The sequence below is a fragment of the Cololabis saira genome, chromosome 2, assembly GCF_033807715.1.
Source record: "Cololabis saira isolate AMF1-May2022 chromosome 2, fColSai1.1, whole genome shotgun sequence".
NCBI lineage: Eukaryota > Metazoa > Chordata > Actinopteri > Beloniformes > Belonidae > Cololabis > Cololabis saira.
In genome coordinates this window covers 38,525,970-38,544,916 of record NC_084588.1, presented here as the reverse complement: position 1 = coordinate 38,544,916, position 18,947 = coordinate 38,525,970, and the positions used below count along the sequence as shown (strand labels likewise).

General features: G+C 38.5%; 1 protein-coding gene across 1 annotated transcript in view; it reads left to right on the top strand.

Annotated features, from left to right (window-relative positions):
• Positions 1-12,760, top strand: part of greb1 (growth regulating estrogen receptor binding 1) — a 29,884-nt gene extending 17,124 nt beyond the window's left edge. Inside the window, exons 17-34 of the mRNA XM_061745193.1 lie at positions 328-511; positions 598-734; positions 2,013-2,364; positions 2,888-3,003; positions 3,140-3,345; positions 4,083-4,653; positions 5,792-5,945; positions 6,363-6,465; positions 6,580-6,735; positions 6,912-7,048; positions 7,147-7,308; positions 8,727-8,931; positions 9,046-9,208; positions 9,312-9,430; positions 10,836-11,068; positions 11,446-11,646; positions 11,802-11,940; positions 12,204-12,760. Of these exons, the coding sequence (XP_061601177.1) occupies positions 328-511; positions 598-734; positions 2,013-2,364; positions 2,888-3,003; positions 3,140-3,345; positions 4,083-4,653; positions 5,792-5,945; positions 6,363-6,465; positions 6,580-6,735; positions 6,912-7,048; positions 7,147-7,308; positions 8,727-8,931; positions 9,046-9,208; positions 9,312-9,430; positions 10,836-11,068; positions 11,446-11,646; positions 11,802-11,940; positions 12,204-12,367 (3,502 nt within the window). The 3' untranslated portion in view covers positions 12,368-12,760. The remainder of the gene's footprint in view (positions 1-327; positions 512-597; positions 735-2,012; positions 2,365-2,887; positions 3,004-3,139; positions 3,346-4,082; positions 4,654-5,791; positions 5,946-6,362; positions 6,466-6,579; positions 6,736-6,911; positions 7,049-7,146; positions 7,309-8,726; positions 8,932-9,045; positions 9,209-9,311; positions 9,431-10,835; positions 11,069-11,445; positions 11,647-11,801; positions 11,941-12,203) is intronic.
• The last annotated feature ends 6,187 nt before the right edge of the window (positions 12,761-18,947 follow it).

Here is an 18,947-nt window from a genome sequence, read left to right as displayed (position 1 = left end):
ATTTTAATATTGCTGATTATGGCTTACAGTTTAAGATTAAGATTCCCAGAATATTCTAATTTTTTGAGATAGGATATTTGAGTTTTCTTAAGCTGTAAGCCATGATCAGCAATATTAAAATAATAAAAGGCTTTCAATATTTCAGTTGATTTGTAATGAATCCAGAATGTATGACATTTTTGCATTACAGAAAATAAAGGACTTTATCACAATATTCTTATTTTCTGAGATAGTCCTGTATACGTTCACTTTTTATTTTAGTGACATGGAGAAAGAAAAGTAGAGCGGGTGGGTTTACTCAGCAGTCTCTCTCTCTCTCTCTCTCAGCTCATCCTGCAGCAGCTCAGGCAGTGGTTTGGGTCTGGTGGATAAACTGCTAAACTCACAGCAGGTGAAGGATGCTACGAACATCCTGATTCTCCATGTCACCTCATTCCCCTTCACTCTTCAGACGCAGTGTACTCGCATCAGCCCTTACAATGAGATACATTGGCCGTCTGCATTCAGCAATGTGAGTCTTTTTGAGTGAGGCTGTATTTTTACTGCAACATACAGAAGCATCTGGAGACCCAAATGTGTGACTCTTTGTGTTCACAGGATGTGGATCTATATCATGAGAGGACACGGTACTTTGGTGTGTCGGAGCTTTTAGACTCGACTCGCTCGGGCAGCAGCATGCCTCTAATGCGTCATGACTCCTCCTTCGAAAGCATGGCGTTGACCCTGGAAGACAGGTACCAGTTACAATACTCTTAGGGCCCGATTTACTAAAGGTTTGCGTGTGTAAAAACGTGTGCAAACTTGACAGCACCCGCAAACCAAAGTGCCAACTGATCTACTAACAGCGTGCAAAGAGGACTGCGTTTCTCAAATGTGCAAAATAGCACACGCTATTCATTTAGTACTTTTGCCCTGATGAATAATCAATATGGGGCGTACCCACCAGAAATCGCTAAAAACTGGGAGGGAAAGATGCAAATTGGTCCATTTACCACGCGCAATGAGATTTACCAAGCCTGAAAGTTTTTGCGTGGATTGTGATTGCGTCTGTATTTAATACGTTCGAAAGGAAGGTGCTAATCTCCACATGCAAAAGGAGAAATATTTTATTTGAATGTTAAATCGAGTATTATTCATCAAAAGGTTGCCACAGGAGGCACATTCATTTTTTTATTTGTGATAATAAATAAATCACGTGTTTTCATGGAGAAAAAAGTGTGTCTCATTGTGCGCCTATACTTGTTCTGCAGTCATACCCCGGTCGTATTCAGCACCCCTGCCGTGAAAAGCACCCCCTCGTCTGACAAAAATGATATTCTCATTCCGTGTTCTGTTCATGTTCTGTTGTCCATGTTCTGTTTAGCGTCCAGTTTTGTGTTAATGATTCATGTTTAAATGCGCTCATGGATTCGGGTAAAAAAAAAAAAATCGGGTAAATGGTTATTGATGTCATTAATTAATAGCCTGCTTACTGTGTTGTCTTCCATAATATTTGTAAATATATATAATATAAACTCCTAAGTATGTGTTTGTGTGAGTGTGTATATATAAATATATTGAAGTGTCAGTGTGTTGTTTTTTTTTTGGTCTACTTATCATTGAATATACGAGCGGGTGCTTTTCACGGCAGGGGTGCTGAATACGGCACAACAATTTGCCTCTTCCACTAATATCTCTAACTCCAACTCGTCAAATTTCATTTTGCGCTTGCAACTATATCCTGCTTTCCATCCACTCTCCATGGCGCAAAGTTTGCGCCGCAAACCGTAAGACACGCAACACCTCATTTAAATACTGCTGTTTGCACCTGTTATCAATTGCGCACGCAATCTTAGTTGATCACCCGCAAAACACACAACAACAGCACGTGCAAACTTTTTCAGTGCACACGCAATTTAGTACTCTTTATTTAGGATCTTAGTAAATCGGGCCCTTAATCAGATAAACATTTCAGCTGATAAAAGAAGTTTTAAATTATACTGAAAATAAAATCTTGTATTCCTTGTTTCCAGGTTTCCAAACCTGCACAGCACCGTGATTCGGACTACGGTTTTGATCCAACACTACAGTGTTGCTCTGATGGCTGCATCTGGCAGAATCAAGAACTCCCACAATCTCCACAAACATACCTCTGTGGAAACCATGGAGATAGTACAATCCCTGCTCACTGCACCCCAGCAGTGTTCAGCTCATCATGGTCACATGGTCCTGCTGCGGATCCCCTCTCTGGCTCTGGCAGCGTGGGCCCACCGACGCCTCTCCAGAGTGAGGAAGCAGCTCGGTCTGGAGGAGAATTTTGAAATCATACTTGGAGATCCCAGCCAAAGTCTGAGTATTGGACAGAATTTCACTAATCAGATCAAGGTAAATAATAATAATAGTGCATGATGTCATGATAAACTATTAGATAAATAATTTTATGGCTAGATTAGCTCATCATTACAGGACTGTCTCAGAAAATTAGAATATTGTGATAAAGTTCTTTATTTTCTGTAATGCAATTAAAAAAACAAAAATGTCATACTGGATTCATTAAAATCAACTGAAATATTGCAAGCCTTTTATTATTGTAATATTGCTGATTATGGTTTACAGGTTAAGATTAAGATTCCCAGAATATTCAAATTTTTTGAGATAGGATATTTGAGTTTTCTTAAGCTGTAAGCCATGATCAGCAATATTAAAATAATAAAAGGATTGCAATATTTCAGTTGATTTGTAATTAATCCAGAATGTATGACATTTTTGTTTTTTTAATTGCATTAAAGAAAATCACAATATTCAAATTTTCTGAGACAGTCCTGTAGATAAATGACAAAAGACCTTAAATACTATGGAAGTTGTACATTTCTTTGTTGTTATGTTTGTGTGTGTGCATGTTTTGCAGACATGGTTGAAAATCCAGGATGCTGACTGGGTTCCTCACACCTACTTAGAGCTGGAGGCCCTTCCCTGCATCTTGATCCTGTCCGGGGCCGAGCCCCTGGGTGAATCGCTGCCCAGGTGCTCACTCTTTTGACCAAAACCTGCAGCTGCTCATTAAAAATGTTTAACCATCATAGTTTCTTAAAAGGAAGTCAAGAAAAAAAGCAACAAATGTTAATTTGAGATATAAACACTGAAATGATGCTTCTCACAGGTCTCTGAAGTACTGCGACCTTCGGGTGATAAGCTGCTCCTACCTTCACCGGACCACTCTTGAACAGGAGCTGGGATTGGCTGCTTATCTAGTAAAAGCAGATTCACAGCCAGCACACAACTCTGGACTGGGAAGTGACGTGATTGAAAGTGATGCGGAAAAACTCAGCAGTACTGATAATGACGAGGAGGATGGACAAGAAAATGGTGAGATGAGGCTTTCGAAGACATTCATTTGTAAATTTTGCGCTGACTTTTATTTATTTATTTTATTTCAATCATGTGCTCAATATGGTACACTCATTCATAGCATATCGTGTAATCATTTGGATCGAAAATGAATAGGCTGAAGCTCTGAGCTTATAAATGCCTACCCTTTAACCTTCACATTATTATTATTTACACTTTCTACAACAAATGCTTTCTAGCATTTCCACCCAAAAAAGAAGCAAACACAAAACACAAAAAAATATATATATGTAACAACAAAGAACCAGTAAGAAAAGAAAAAAGGAAAAATAAATAATAAATAGTCCCGATTAAAACAAGGACAAAAAGATCAGTAAATATTACCTGCATAATTCCATAATTCTCTCTCTTGCATTTTATCCTTCAATCTTGTTGGTATTTACCAATCATGGTCTGTTTTAAACTATTTTTAAACTGTATGATGTTTTTACTTTGTTTAAGATTATCTGGCAAGCTATTCCACAACTTAACCCCTGTAGCTGAAATACACATACTTTTAAGTGTTGTTTTAACTGTTGGTTGTTTGAGATTATGTTCCCCCCTTAACTCATATTGCCCATCTCTATCCTTAAACAGTTTTTGTATGTTGCAGGGGAGTGAAATATTATTTGCTTTGTATATTATCTGTGCCGTTTTAAATTCAACTAAGTCAGTCAATTTTAGCTAAATAAATACTCTTGCCATGACCCTTTCAGGAGACTCTCCTCCATCCTCCACTCAGCCACTCCAGCCCTGCTCAGACAGTGGAGTCCTAGAGTCCATCCCATCGCAAAGCACCACCTCTCCAGATCTCCAGAAAGGGACTTTGGGCAGCATACAATCTCCCTCAAAATCACAGACTCACCTTCAGCCCAAGAGCTCATCTCAGACGTTTCCATACCCTCACACTGTACCTCCTCACCAAGCCCAACCTCCAAGTCAAAGTTATCCTCAAGCCCAGTCAACCTCGCAGCTTCACTTACAGCCCCCAAATCAACTCCAGGCATTATCCCAAGCATATTCTCAGCCTTCTACTCAAACCCCCCCCTTGCAGCAGCCTCCTTCCCAGATGCAACTGCGATCCAAATCTGCATCCTCCGGCTCTTCATCCCCAAGGGCTGCCTCTCCCCATCTGAACTGCTCGTGGGCACGAGGGGTGAGCCGTCCGCCTTCTGTGCTTCTGCCTCGCGCCCTGTACGACATTATCACAGCCAGTGACAGCAGCGGACTCCCACGATGCACTTCCTTCTTGCCACATATGTCTGTTGCATGGGCAAGCAGCTTCAGGTAGAGGAAACCTTTTTTTTCCCACATTAAAGATATGACTTTTTTTTTTATTATTCATTGAAGAGCACATTGCTACGACGGAGTATTAGGGCCAAACTAAGACAAAAAAAATAAGAAATTACGAGAATAAAGTCATAATGTTGTGAGAATAAAGTCGTAATATTACGAGGATAAAGTCGTAACATTACGAGAATAAAGTAATATGAGAATAAAGTCGTCATATTTAATATGACGACTTTATTCTCATATTACTTTATTCTCGTAATGTTACGAGTTTATTCTCGTAATATTACGACTTTATTCTCATAATATTATTATGAGAATAAAGTCGTAATATTACGAGAATAAAGTCGTACTATTATGAGAATAAAGTCGTCATATTATGAGAATAAAGTAATATTATGAGAATAAAGTCGTCATATTATGAGAATAAAGTCGTAATATTACGAGAATAAAGTCGTAATATTATGAGAATAAAGTCGTAATATTACGAGAATAAAGTCGTAATATTATGAGAATAAAGTCGTAATATTACGAGAATAAAGTCGTCATATTACGAGAATAAAGTCGCAATTTATGAGAATAAAGTCGTAATATTACAAGAATAAAGTGTTAATTTATGAGAACTCTGACAGTAAGAGTGTGTTAAAGTGTTGAATATTGAGCATCTTGTGAAGTTATATTTATATATTTATAATATATTCAATATTACCTTTTTTATTCTCGTATTATTACGACTTTATTCTCATATTATTATGACTTTATTTTCGTAATTTCCTTCTTTTTTTTTCTTAGTTTGGCCCTAATACTCCGTCGTACATTGCTCTTGTGTCATGCAAAGTTATTTAAACATCCATAATTTAAGTTAACTTCAATAAGAGATAATAAAAATCCTCATAAAACACTATTTTCTAAAAAAATCTAACATGCAAATCTTTGATTGGAGCTATAGTGAGCTGTTTTAAAGCTGTACACCTGTGTCGGTAACATATTTTTAACATAGCCAGGTACATTTGTAGCACACTAGATGAAATAAGCAGAAGCTGAAATCCAAACACACTTCACTCACCGCAGGCAGAGCAGCGTTGGTGAAAATCCGATTACACTTGCTGAGATGAACAATGTGTTCTGCATGCAGGCCTCTGCTGAGTAAAATGATGACGTGCACGGAGCAGTCGCTCTACTATCGTCAGTGGACGGTCCCTCAGTCCTACCACATGGACAGCAGCAATCGTGCTGAAGGACGTGACAACTTTCACCCTCGCAGGTTGTTGCTCAGTGGACCCCCGCAGGTACTGTTCATCATTCTTTCTTTAGATCAGACCCAAGCTTGTGTCATACTCTATATTTCATCTCCCTCTGCCAAATCTGACATGTTTTGTGCCTTCATGTTCCCTCAGCTAGATTATTCACCTTCCTTGTTTGTAGGTGAAGAGCGGTTTTCTCTTTCCTGTCCTGTAGCTAGTTATATATACATCCATATGGGTGACCTCATCTTACTTGAGACGCATCGTCATGTCATTTACGGCGCCGTCATTGAGAAATCAGATGCTTTTTCACTTTTAATTTCTTTGCTTTTCATTTTAAGTGTTTTTAACCATGTTTCAACTGTAAAGAGCTTTGAGTCGACTCCTCCTGCTTCTGTTTTGATATATTAATTATATTTAACATTGACACCTTTTTCCCATTCTTGTTATTTCCACGGTCAGGTGGGTAAGACAGGAGCATACCTGCACTTTCTGGGTATTCTGTCCCGTATGTTGATCAGGCTTATGGAGGTGGACATCTTCGATGAAGAGGACATCAATTACAGTCAGTATATTTGTAGCAGAAACCTAAAGTTTAAACTTTAGAAACTGTATCTTTAAATAAAAAGGCACACTACTCCAGCTAATTTTAAATATTTTAAATGTGTGATGTATTTAGGTGCCCAGGCAGAGGGGGTTCAGTACCACCCACCCAATGCTGCTTGGCCCAATGTAGAAATCATGAAGACGATGCCGTTTGACTACACCATCCATGATGCCAAATATGATGACATCAGCTCTGTGTACTGCCCTGAATTTAAAACAACTGCAGAGGGTAAGCACGGTGAGAAAAACACTGACACAATGACACTGACACATTATATTTACACACAAGCTCTGCAGAACATTCATCTTTTACTGCTTTCTGTTTGTTAAAACAAATCAGGAACCTTCCTTGGAAGTTATTTTGCGGTAATCTAATCTCATCTTTCCTTCTGTGGTGCTGTCAAGGAAATCCTGTGCGGCAGGAGGATGTGTACCTACGCAGGCGCACCTCGAGAATAAAGCTGTCAAAGTATGCAGCCTACAACACCTATCATCACTGTGAACAGTGTCATCAGTACTTGGGCTTCAATCCCAGATACCAGGTCAGCACAACACACTCAAAACAACGTAAACGTAAAACAGAATGATACTCAAGCTGCTTCTGAGATGTAAATGTGAGCCGTTTCTACATATAACTCAGATGTATGAATCAACGCTGCACACCTTCACATTCACCCACCTGCTGCTGGGGGAAGACATCCAGCTGTACTTCATCATACCAAAGTCTAAAGAGCATTACTTCAGCTTCAGCCAACCAGGAGGTCAGCTGGAGAGCATGCGGCTGCCGCTCACGTCTGACTGGGTAGGTGTTCTGTTCGTTAAGCTGGAAGCACAGAATCTCAGCTGATAGCCATTTACCTAACATTTATCCAGTACTAATATCCAGACTAATAACTAAGCTACAGAATAAGCTTTCTTATATGAGTAAAGCAACAGTTAATGAGTATATCAGTAAAATATGAAAGTCTGTTGTGCTACACTCACAGAATAATCACCAAATCTTATTGGCTTGGTAGATCTTCTTTTAGCTTTTCTGCACCTTCCACCTGGAACTCATTATAAAACACTCTAAAAATTAATTCACTAGTGTCTTTTGGTCATTTTAAATCCCTGATCTTAAATCTTTTAAGCACTGCTTGTATCTGTTTTAATTGATTTTATTGTTACATTATTTATTAATTGTAACTTCATATTTGTTTAATTGACTGCTTTTTGTTGTTCTATTTTTGTCTGTCTTTTCTTTTTACTTTTGTATTGCTCGACGTCATTGTAAAGAGGGCTCGCCCTCAATGATTTTCGAGTTTAAATAAAGATATATTACAAATGTTTATTTCAAGCACAAAGAAGTGAAGAAATGGCACCACAACTAATAGAAATGATATGTGAAAGTTTAAGATAAACTAATTTCAATACAGAAAGCAGGTGTTATTTTTGTTACAGACATAAGTACTTATATATCTCCTTTTTGTAAACAAAAAAAAGTATTTTCATGAAGTCTGTTGACCATTTGCAGGTACAGTGAATACACACTAATATCCTCTCCGCTTCTAAGTATTCATATGTAGCGTTGGCCGGTGCACTTCCCCAGTTGCTCCACTAGGTGGTGCAATTAGTAAAACAATGGCTCATATTTCTAGTACTTGTTTGATGCACATAAAATTCCTGCTTATTTACACACAATCTAGAAATCTAATAAAAAAAATATCTTCATATTTATTTATCTTTCATGGCATGTTGTCAATGTCCTACACCGTTGTTTTTATTTTTCTTTTCACAGAATTATGTAAATATCCGTCTGTTATCTTATTTGTATACCAGTATTTTTTATTATTATTATTATTATTATTATTATTATTATTATTATTATTATTATTATTATTATTATTATTATTATTATTATTATTATTATTATTGTATATATCAGTACTGTTTATAGTGTGTCATACTCTGTTATTATTATTGTATTATTATTATTTCTATTTCTATTGATGCCTCTTGTTTTACACTATCCCCTTTGCTGCTGTACACTGCGAATTTCCCCGCTGTGGGACTAATAAAGGAATATCTTATCTTATCTTATCTTATCTTATCTTATCTTATCTTATCTTATCTTATCTTATCTTATCTTATCTTATCTTATCTTATCTTATCTTATCTTATCTTATCTTATCTTATCTTATCTTATCTTATCTTATCTTATCTTATCTTATCTTATCTTAGAACCCGGACTGCATCAAGAGTCCCATCTTCACCCCGACTACGGGCCGTCATGAGCACGGCCTGTTTAACCTGTACCATGCTATGGACGGCGCTTCACACCTACATATCCTGGTGGTTAAAGAGTATGAGATGGCTGTGTACAAGAAATACTGGCCCAACCACATCATGCTGGTGCTGCCCACTGTCTTCAACGGAGCTGGGATAGGTATGTTTCTACTGCTCATTAAAGGGGGCTGAGCTGTAAAGCTGATAGGACTCAAACCTCTGTGTTTTTTCCATAGTTTGACACATTAATAACCAGCTCTTTATTTTTACACAGGTTCAGCTCACTTCTTGATTAAAGAACTTTCATATCACAACTTGGAGCTGGAGCGCAGTCGACGTTTGGAGGGAGGAGGCCCGGCGAGTGATGTCTGGCCGTTCATCATCCTTGCTGATGACTCCTGCGTTATGTGGAACGCAGTAGATCTTGATGCACGGGGGTGAGGGATGAACTAGCTTTTGTCTCTGGGACAGATGTATGAATGTTTGGGTTTCCGTAATGACGAAGTGACAACTTCATCTTTGAACTCTTTGTGTTTTTAGAGGACCGGTGGAGCGCACTGTGTCACTGAAGCAGGTCTTACAACACATGGAGGCCTGTCCCGAGCTGGAACACTTCGGCCTATGTGGCATCAGGAAGTGGAGCAGTCGTGGATTTGTAGGTCAGGAGCCACAATATCGGAGAGCAGAAGAACATTTCCACAGAATTTCTATTTTGATTCTAGAAAAATACTGGGTTTTTTGGGGGGGGTTTAACCTAACAATCTGTTTTTTTAATGTTCTTATACTCCACTGTGGTTACATGTAAGATTTTATTTATTTCGAATCATAGTTTATTTGCTTGTGGTTTCAAGCTACAATTGTTCTCAGATGTCTTAACGTCCATCATTTATATAAATCCTTTATCTAACCAGGTAAAAAACTCATTGAGATTAAAACTTCTTTTTCAAGAGTGACCTGGCCAAAATGGCAGCATAAAAACAATACAACAATACATACAAACACAGTCAGTCAGTCACACATTCCGGGGAAACAATAGTAAAACAATAGTAAAATTTACACAACGGGGCAGTCACAAGAACCGAGAGAGGTAATTTCTTTGTCTTTTAAAATGGATTTGAATTTACCCAAGGATAGAAGCTCAACCAATTTCAAGTCCTTCTGCTCATCATTCCAAGTTGAGGGGGCAGAAAACTTGAACGCCTTTTTACCCAGTTCAGTTCTGGCTCTCGGGACCTGCATTAGAATAAAGTTCTGTGAGCGCAGGCCGTAATGGCTGACGTTTCTACACATGCGCACGCACAAATATGTAGGGAGACGTCCCAAAATGGATTTATAAACAAAAGTCAGCCAGTGGGAGAGTCTACGGACAGGCAAAGAAGGACAATTGGCAGCAGCATACAAAAAACAGTGATGTATCTGATAGCTGCAACCGGTGATAAAACGCAAAGCACAATGATACACGGTATCTAATTTCTTTAAATACTGCTCACGAGCGTTCATAAAAAGCAGATCGCCATAGTCCAACAAGGGTAAAAAAGTTGTTTTGATCAAATGTTTCCGGACCCGAAATGAAAAACATGATTTGTTCCTAAAAAAGAAACCTAATTTTAGTTTCAGCTTAGAAACAAGGTTATCAATATGAGATTTAAAAGACAAGTTGTCATCAATCAGAATGCCTAGATATTTATAAGAACTGACCAATTCAATTTCAATCCCCTGAACAGTTAACAACCTTGGAAGGTGAGATGGAAGCTGCTTGCCATTTGAAAAAAGCATGGTCTTCGATTTATCTGCGTTTAATACTAGTTTAAGCTGAGTCAAACGGGATTGAACAGCATCAAAGGCAGTTTGCAAGAACTCAAGGGATTGTAACGCTGACGAAGATGAACAATAAATAACTGTATAATTTGCACTGGATCAGATTGGATTTACAAAACCCTAACCCTCAACAATAATCTAATCCTTTCTTTTTTTAAAGATAAATGAATGAAAGATGATACAAACAAACTTTAGTTGGCTTATAATTAATAGAATATCTCACTTTTTCCCCCTCTGTCAAAGTAGGTAAAAAACAGTGGGAGCCTTTCTACAGGGGTCACCTTCATAACTTCCTCATGCTCAATGTCGACCGGAGTCAGAACGTCCAGTACGACCAGAACCGCTTCACCTGCCACGACGTGGACCTCACCCTGAGGCTGCACAGTGCCGGGCTGCTGGTCTGCAGGTTCAACAGCTTCAGCGTCATGAAGAAGCAGATCACCATCGGAGGATACAGAACCTTTATTATCAAGACCAAGGTAGAGGCTGAAAGAGCATTAAAACGTAAAAAAGTCCATGAGGTGGCATATGATCAACAATGATTTTCATTTTGCATAATAGTTTAAGACATTTAGAAGGTTATAAAAAGTATTTTGTCTTTGCTTCCAGAGTTTCACAGACATTTAATATTCCTCAAAGGAAGTTTCTACTCTGAATGAATATAGACTCTTCTAGATTAATAGTTTTGTATTTAACCACCCGTGAATCAACAGACTATTTTAAAGTTGAGTCCCAAAGTTTGCAGCATGGCTTCTGTACTTAATCTTGACCAGGGTACTAATGTCAAATTTAAAAGTCTGATTCACATGAGGATCCAGTCATTTCTGAAGAAAATAAAATTGCTTAATTCCCCCAGATGACAGATGTCCCTACCTCAGTGGGACCCTCACAATACATCTGTGCCCCAGACAGCAAGCATCTTTTCTTGGCTACACCAGCGCAGCTCCTCCTGGAAAAGTATCTCCAGCACACCAGCCAGAAGCTGTTTCCTCTCAGCATAAAGAACTACACACAGCCCATACTGTCGGTGGACTGTTACCTCAACCTTGGACTTGAGGTACAGTACATGCTCATCTACCCATCTGTGCTGACATACGGTCACACACATGTTTACGTGCAGAATTATCGCTCATTTCTTAGTGGTAGACTAACCTTTGAACAAGAATGTGTTCTTATCCATGTACATTTCAACATATTACTTGCCTCCTGCAGGTAACCGTGTGTTTTATGAGTTCCAGACCTCATTCTGTCAACATCAACACTACAGGGATGCTGTTCAGTGGTCTTCTTCTGTGTTTCGCTGATGCCTTTGTGACTTCTGGGTTCCTCAAGAAGTTCACCTTCCTTAAAGGTGAAAGCAGAAAGCCACTCTTCACAGAATTGTTCACAGTAAAAAAGCTAAAGCAAAGTTGTTTAATTCTCTGAGCCAGTAAAAATGTGAGAAAAAAATTGATTAAAAACAACACAGCACTCTCATTCACAATAATTATACCGTGAAAATTATTTTATCACTGCTCACATTTTTGAATATCACAATAATTTTTTTTGAACAGCTAATTGTAAGTTTATTTTAACCAACAAATATCTGTGACTGTGATGTTTGCCGCCCCGCAGGTGCAACCCTGTGTGTCATCAGTGCAGATCGCAGCTCGCTGAGGCAGACAGTGAGCAGGCTGGAGCTGGAGGAAGAGTGGAGGTTCAGGCTCAGCGACGAATTCCAGACAGCCAACGCTAAAGAGGATCGACCGCTCTTCTTCCTGACAGGAAAACATATCTGACTGAAGCAGGTGTGCACAATAAGATGCGAGGAGACACAGGGAGGACTGAAATCACTTTACTTGCCAAAGAAAAGGGTTGCACTAGTGTTTTTTTTGCAGCAGAAAAATTCACACAGAGACATGTGAAAGGAGGAAGGACGTGGATTATTATCTTCTGCACGGAAACTCAAGTAGGACTTATGATTTGGAGGTGAAAAGAAAGAGAAGGTATTTGTTTACATTAGCCGTATGTTGTGTGTTGCTTCAAGAAATTCTGTATTGTCCATTTGTTAAAACTTTCAAAATATTCAAAATGTGACTGTTTAGATGAATAAGAAAAAAAGATGCTAGAAATTATTCTTTATTGTACATTTCTTGACAGATGTAGTAAACACAAAAGTCAGCAGAAATGTAAAGAAATTGTCCAATCTGATCATTTTCAGGTGCTAATTTGAAATGTCTTATTGTGTGTCTGCAAGTTTATGTGTGCGGAATTTCTTATTGCTCACTCTTGCAGGTTCACACAAGTTTCATTTCAAAAATGTTTCCAATATTTTTATACGATGACTTTTGTAGATGCTTGTTTTGCATGTAAGTTTTTAACAGAAAAAAACATTCATGACTTGTATGATGTCGTATTTCTATCATGTAAAAAGTACTTATTTTCAGTTTATACAAAAAGTACGGAGTTTTGTGTATGAGGATGTTTGTAGATCTCAGAGAAACATAAACTTTCCTTGTTATAATCAACTTTGTACAATTATATATACCTCTGATTGTATAAATGTACAGACAATTCAAACTTCAAGTCAAGTTATTTCTTCTGTCCCAACATGGAAGTCCTGAGGTGTTAATTTGAGATGCCATGCCTTGCATAACTGTCCATTTGATATGGGATGGTAATTGCTTCATGATATAAACATATACAAGTGCACAGACAACATGCAGATACATTTTTTCACACTTTATCACAGATAAGAAACTTAATTATATTGTTCATAGTGTTGCGGTCATGTCAGACCAGCACCTGAGAAAGAGAAGAGTCCAGCAACTCTGGATCCTCTCAGATTTCCTCCAAGAACTGCGTTCCAAGAAGACACTTGATAAATGTAGTCCAAAACACTTGTCGCACTAGCTGCTCACTCAAAACGGAGTCAGTTTTGAAAGACTCATCGTGCATCTTCTAGAAAAGCTTTTGCATCATATTCAAGAGGTTTCATAATAATAATAAAGAAAATAAGGCAGTACAAATGTCTGAGGAAGCTGGCCGAGAAGCAACCAACACAGTTTTTGACATATTGGACAACTCAGAGGACTGAACTGCTATTCCTTTTTTTTATTTTATTTTTTATTTTTTTACATTACATCTAATAATAACTTCAAGAACTGCTTAAGAGTTTCTTCTCTGTTCTGAGACATTGAATGACATTTCACTGAGGCCACTAAACAGCAAAATGGAGCCATGACCCACATGGAGGAGCAGAACTTCGGCAGCGGACTCAGTGAGGATGGCAGCCCCACTGACAACTGGTCATGGGTAATAAAAAACTCAAATAACAAGATTAAATGAATGATACATATCATTTACAGTAGTATAAAGGGACAACAGTGATATAAAGTTGTCGTCTGGAGTTTTGTCAGCCATATATGGACCTGTGCGTCTGAGCATAAATGCAAACAACTAACCCAGACTAACTGCATAACAGCTTTAGAAACTGATAAACAGATTTACTCGGGATAAGACGAGCATTGGTCCTCCTTTCTGTTGTCATAAAATCTTTATAAGAAAACTGAGGAGCAGCTCAACAGTCAGCCTTTCTTTACTTTCTAAGAAAACTATTATGTTCGCTCTGTGTTTGTTTACATTTTTGAGCTGGGAACGTTTCTTTTTTGGTACCATATACTTTACAGTCTGCAGCTGTCAGCATGCGGTCTTTTGCAGACAGGGGTCATGAACTTTAGTCTGTGCCGGCAACAGAGCCATGAGCCTGATATCTCCAGCTCATATCTCCATGCATGACATAAAGCACACACAGGTCCATATAAAGGCCTTTTCCACCTGAACCAGTGAATATATTACATAACAAACAAGACTAGCACTCTGTGAGCACATCCACGTTTCTCCCCTCATATTTTAGATTAAATCTGCCTGAAGTTAATCTTTAATGTAAGAAGTTATTTTGCCCTTTTTTTATATCACTTTTAGGTTAATGTTTCAGAGTTGTTTTTTTGGGGGGGATGGAGAAACTATGCAAATTATATATAATTTTAATTCCTTTGTTTACAGTCAAATGAAACACAGACAAACCTTCTGGCAACACATTGTTTTAGGGCTTTTTTCTGTGTGTAACTGAGCTTAATTAAATGTTAATCTTCACCAGCTTCTTATATGAGACGTAGGTTGTTGTTTTCATGTTATCCTGCTAACATAGACACAGACAGACATGTGAACAACAACTATCACATTTTGCGCATTTTTCGCCGCCTCGACTCTCAGCTTGTCAAAGGAATCTAAAACATGCATATGCACACACAGGCTGCGTCTCAACTTAAATGCAGGACCATTTTGCAAGAAATTTCATAACAGCTTCTTGTACATCTTTACTCTTAGGTCCATGCTCATTTAAATGTTTTGTAATTAGGAACCTTAGGAAAGTAAATAAAAGACATCTACTGTATCCGTTAATCAGTTACTGTAGTCCCTGAGCAGTAAGTTTTTTCACAGAACATAATAAAAGTTATTTTTATGAATAGTGCCAACTCCAATCACTACACAATAAACAGCCCTGCTGGGTTGGGTTTTTTTTTTTTCTTTACTCGTAAATTATACTGCAGATATGTGTTCAGTCTTGTTGCTGTAGTTGTTACAAGCAATTGTGGCTTCAAGCAGCTTTACCACTCCTTGAGACTAAACTAATTAAGATTTTTGTAAAACTCCACAATGTGCCTGTCAGGACTGAGTAGTTGAGCTGTGGTGTGTGGCTCAGGGAGCTTTGTGATTGGCTCACGCAACCCATCCCCCAAACAGACACCCACCGTCTCCGTGGTGATGAAATGAACTCATTGTTGACCTCCGAGGGAGTGCCTGCCATGAAAAACATCCAAGGTTTCTCCCATACACAGTAGGTTTATTCCTCCGTCACGTGTCAGATATGAGGTCTCCCTGCAGGGCAGTTCTGCTGGACTGCAGAGGAACATATCAGATAGCGCACACACAGGCAGAAATAACCTGTAAACATACCCTGGGAGGGCAGGGGGGCAAGTACATGAATACATCCGAACATATGACCTAGTTGACACGTGCAAATTAACATAAAACTGTTGCCTTTCACAGACACATTGACTCATGTAGTTTGTAGACTGACCGCTTCTAGGGAGACTAAAAATGTGGTGGAGTTTAAAAACTTTAAACCTTTTTGAAACTTTGGCAAGTTTGATGAGCTTCAACATGGCATGATACACTTCCAAAAACACGTATTGTAACGCTCACACTTTAAAGTTTTCTGAATACATCTGGACATCCATTCATACCTGATCTTCATCTCATAGACTGTGAAACATCATCTGGGAGCTCCTCATCTATTTTGGGAACTACTAAGAAGGTCTGGGGATGTTTTGAGTCATCTTTACGCAGAAATAGGTTCCCAAACTTTCCAACTCCACTTGAGCTTCAAACTGATATGCTTTCAAGACAGTTATTACTGTCTTCACTTTAAATTCAAATCATCAGCGTGATATCAGAAACCTGTTCCTCTCATCTGTCACTGCTTTGAAACTTTCTCTTTATGCCAAACCCAAATCCACCTCACCATAAAAATCAGCACTAAATTCCTCTAACGCCATGGTCCCTGCATCTCTCCATGCCCCCCTCCCTCTCTCAGTCCACTCGGCAGTTAGTTGCTCCCCGTTGAATGACTCAGTTCTTAGAAAACTCAACACGTGTTTCCGTGTTCCCTCTGCCTGGCTCTGATAGTGTGTGTGAGTGTGTGTGTATGTGTGTGTGTGCGTGTGTGTTGGAGGGAATGTCTAAAGTGAACAGTCACATGGTCCAAGCTCTGGCAATGTAAAGTATCTGTAAGGACAGCAAAGGTTGATTCATGGAGTCATTAAATGCATCACGTGTCGGTTTCGCGCCAAGCACACAGGCTCAGACACAGACACACACACACACACACACACACACGCACGCAAGCACGCACGCACGCACGCACGCACGCACGCACGCACGCACGCACGCACGCACGCACGCACGCACACACACACACACACACACACGGGCATAAAATTGCTGGTCCTTTTTAAAGAGATCCAGAATAACAAACAGAAGCGGGAACAGTTGGAGCGGAGCGTACTGTAACGCTGGGGAGCTGGTTCTTAGAAAACTTTGAGCAACAACAAAAGGCCTTGAGACCGGGCCAAGTGAGACTCTTTGGGTTTGTTCCCCTAAATGGGAAACTGGACTCTCTGTCCAGACTCAACGCTGGGGTCAGCAATTGCATAATCTGATTTAAAAAATGAAGCAATTTCTGCAAATGTGTTTGTCAAGCATCAGTATTTGAAATGTAATATATAATCACATATAACAGGTATAATTTGAGCAGAAGAAACATGTCTTTTGGGAGGGATTACTACACTGCTGACCTTTCTATAGATGAGAAACCTTTCTACACATTTCTATTTTCCCAAGAAAGCAGGCGGTTTTCTTCACTTAATACTGTAAAGCTCATTGTAAAGGCGCGTAATCATCCTACAAAAAGCAGATTTTGGCATCCCCAGACAGATCCAGGCTTGCAGTTTCCTACTGATTCCAGTCTTTATGCAAAGCTGTGGGGAGGTGCTTGTTGTGTCTCGTATGCAAGACTTTAGAGTGACATTTTTTCTAACCAAAGTATAAGAGACACAAAGCATCTTACACACCACATGTATTCACCCACACTGAAAATGTTACTTTTATTTCCATTTTCCATCATTTCTGAGATAAAATCAAACATATTAGAGTCACAGAATTCAAATGTTCCAGAAAACCAACATATCAAGACTTTGCAGATCTGCCTTTAATTTACCTTAAGATACAATCAGCCCTTTTCAGAGTCACTGATGCCTTCAACCACCAGAGTGTCATGGCTATTTTTGTCTCCTCAGCCACGCATGCTAGCCTTGTATTTCTTGAAAATAGAAACATGATCCCGTTGTTCCTCCCTCAGATATACTCACGTGGAAATGCACAGCATGGACAGCATGCATGATTTTGAGATTTTGCCAGCACTGTGTAATTTGAGATTTCCCAGGATGTTATATTTGTGCCATTATACAATCCTACCATATATAATCACAGCAGACCAGTATATGTCTTCATAGCTGAAGAATTCAATTGTGTAATTTAAGCTCATGTTGCCTTGGATACTCTCTCTGTCTTTAGATGACTGCAAGGACACTGACATGTGACGCAGCTGGGGATCGAACCTGCAGCCTCTCAGTTAAAATGCTGCTGGCCCTTCACCTAAACCTCAGTTGTCCAATATGCAAAGACAGTCATGTTTAAGGCATTTCTGCGGCAAACAATATTATATATGCATGAACATATTATTTCACTTGGATTTCACCTGTTTCACTTATTCATTTCTCTGCTGCACATTTGATTCTTGGGGAGTTACAGTTAAGTTGTTGCTAACAATAGCTCATCAGGTTGGATTACCACCTATTTCCATAGCCACAATAGCCCCTTAATCATTTAAGAAATGGCTTAAAGGTTGGCACATGGACTATTACAAAGGTGAACGTTATAATCTGTTGAGTGTAAACTAAAAATTAAATAAGAGAAGAAAATAAAACAAATGATCTGGAAACAGAACTTGATCTATGGCAAGATTTCAATAATAGATATTTCTCCTGTCTCCCATCGTTAGGAGAATACGATTTTATTTGCATCTCTGAATGCAGACAAAAACAGAATCAGGAATATAGAAGTCAAATAAAAGTTAAGACTTATTTCTAATAGGAGACCTTGTATGAAGGGTTTCCAAGCTGCAAGTAATCTTAACAATCTTTATCTGTCAGTATAAAATAAAAATAGTTTATGTTTCCAGGTATAAAAACAATTTAATAGTGATTGATATTTGATATTTTTGTTTGTGTGCTTATTGTGTTTTTCTTTGTTTCTTTTACCTTTTCTTTTTTCCTTTCTATTCTTTTTCTATTGATTGATTTGTTTTGGTGATTTTGTATTGAGGGGGAGGATTTTTTATCAGCCCCTCGGGCTTCTTTTCCTCTCCTGCACAATTTATTTGTCCTTGTATGTTAAAATTACTGTGTTATCATTGTGCAAATAAAAAAAAAAAAAAATTGATTAAGCATCATGTCATCAAGACATTATTAAAGGATCGCCAATCCATCACTTTCAAATTCTCCAGTAGCAAGACATCTATAATTACTATAAAATACCCCAGCATGAGGGTTTTTATGTGTGGACAATGATAAGTTGAAATAATGAAAGATAACTTTTATTGGATTAATATGTTGATCGCAGTTTTAGATATAACTAACTAAAACGATGATACGGCCTAATAATGTAATCAAATTGAGTCACTTTTAGAGGGAAATT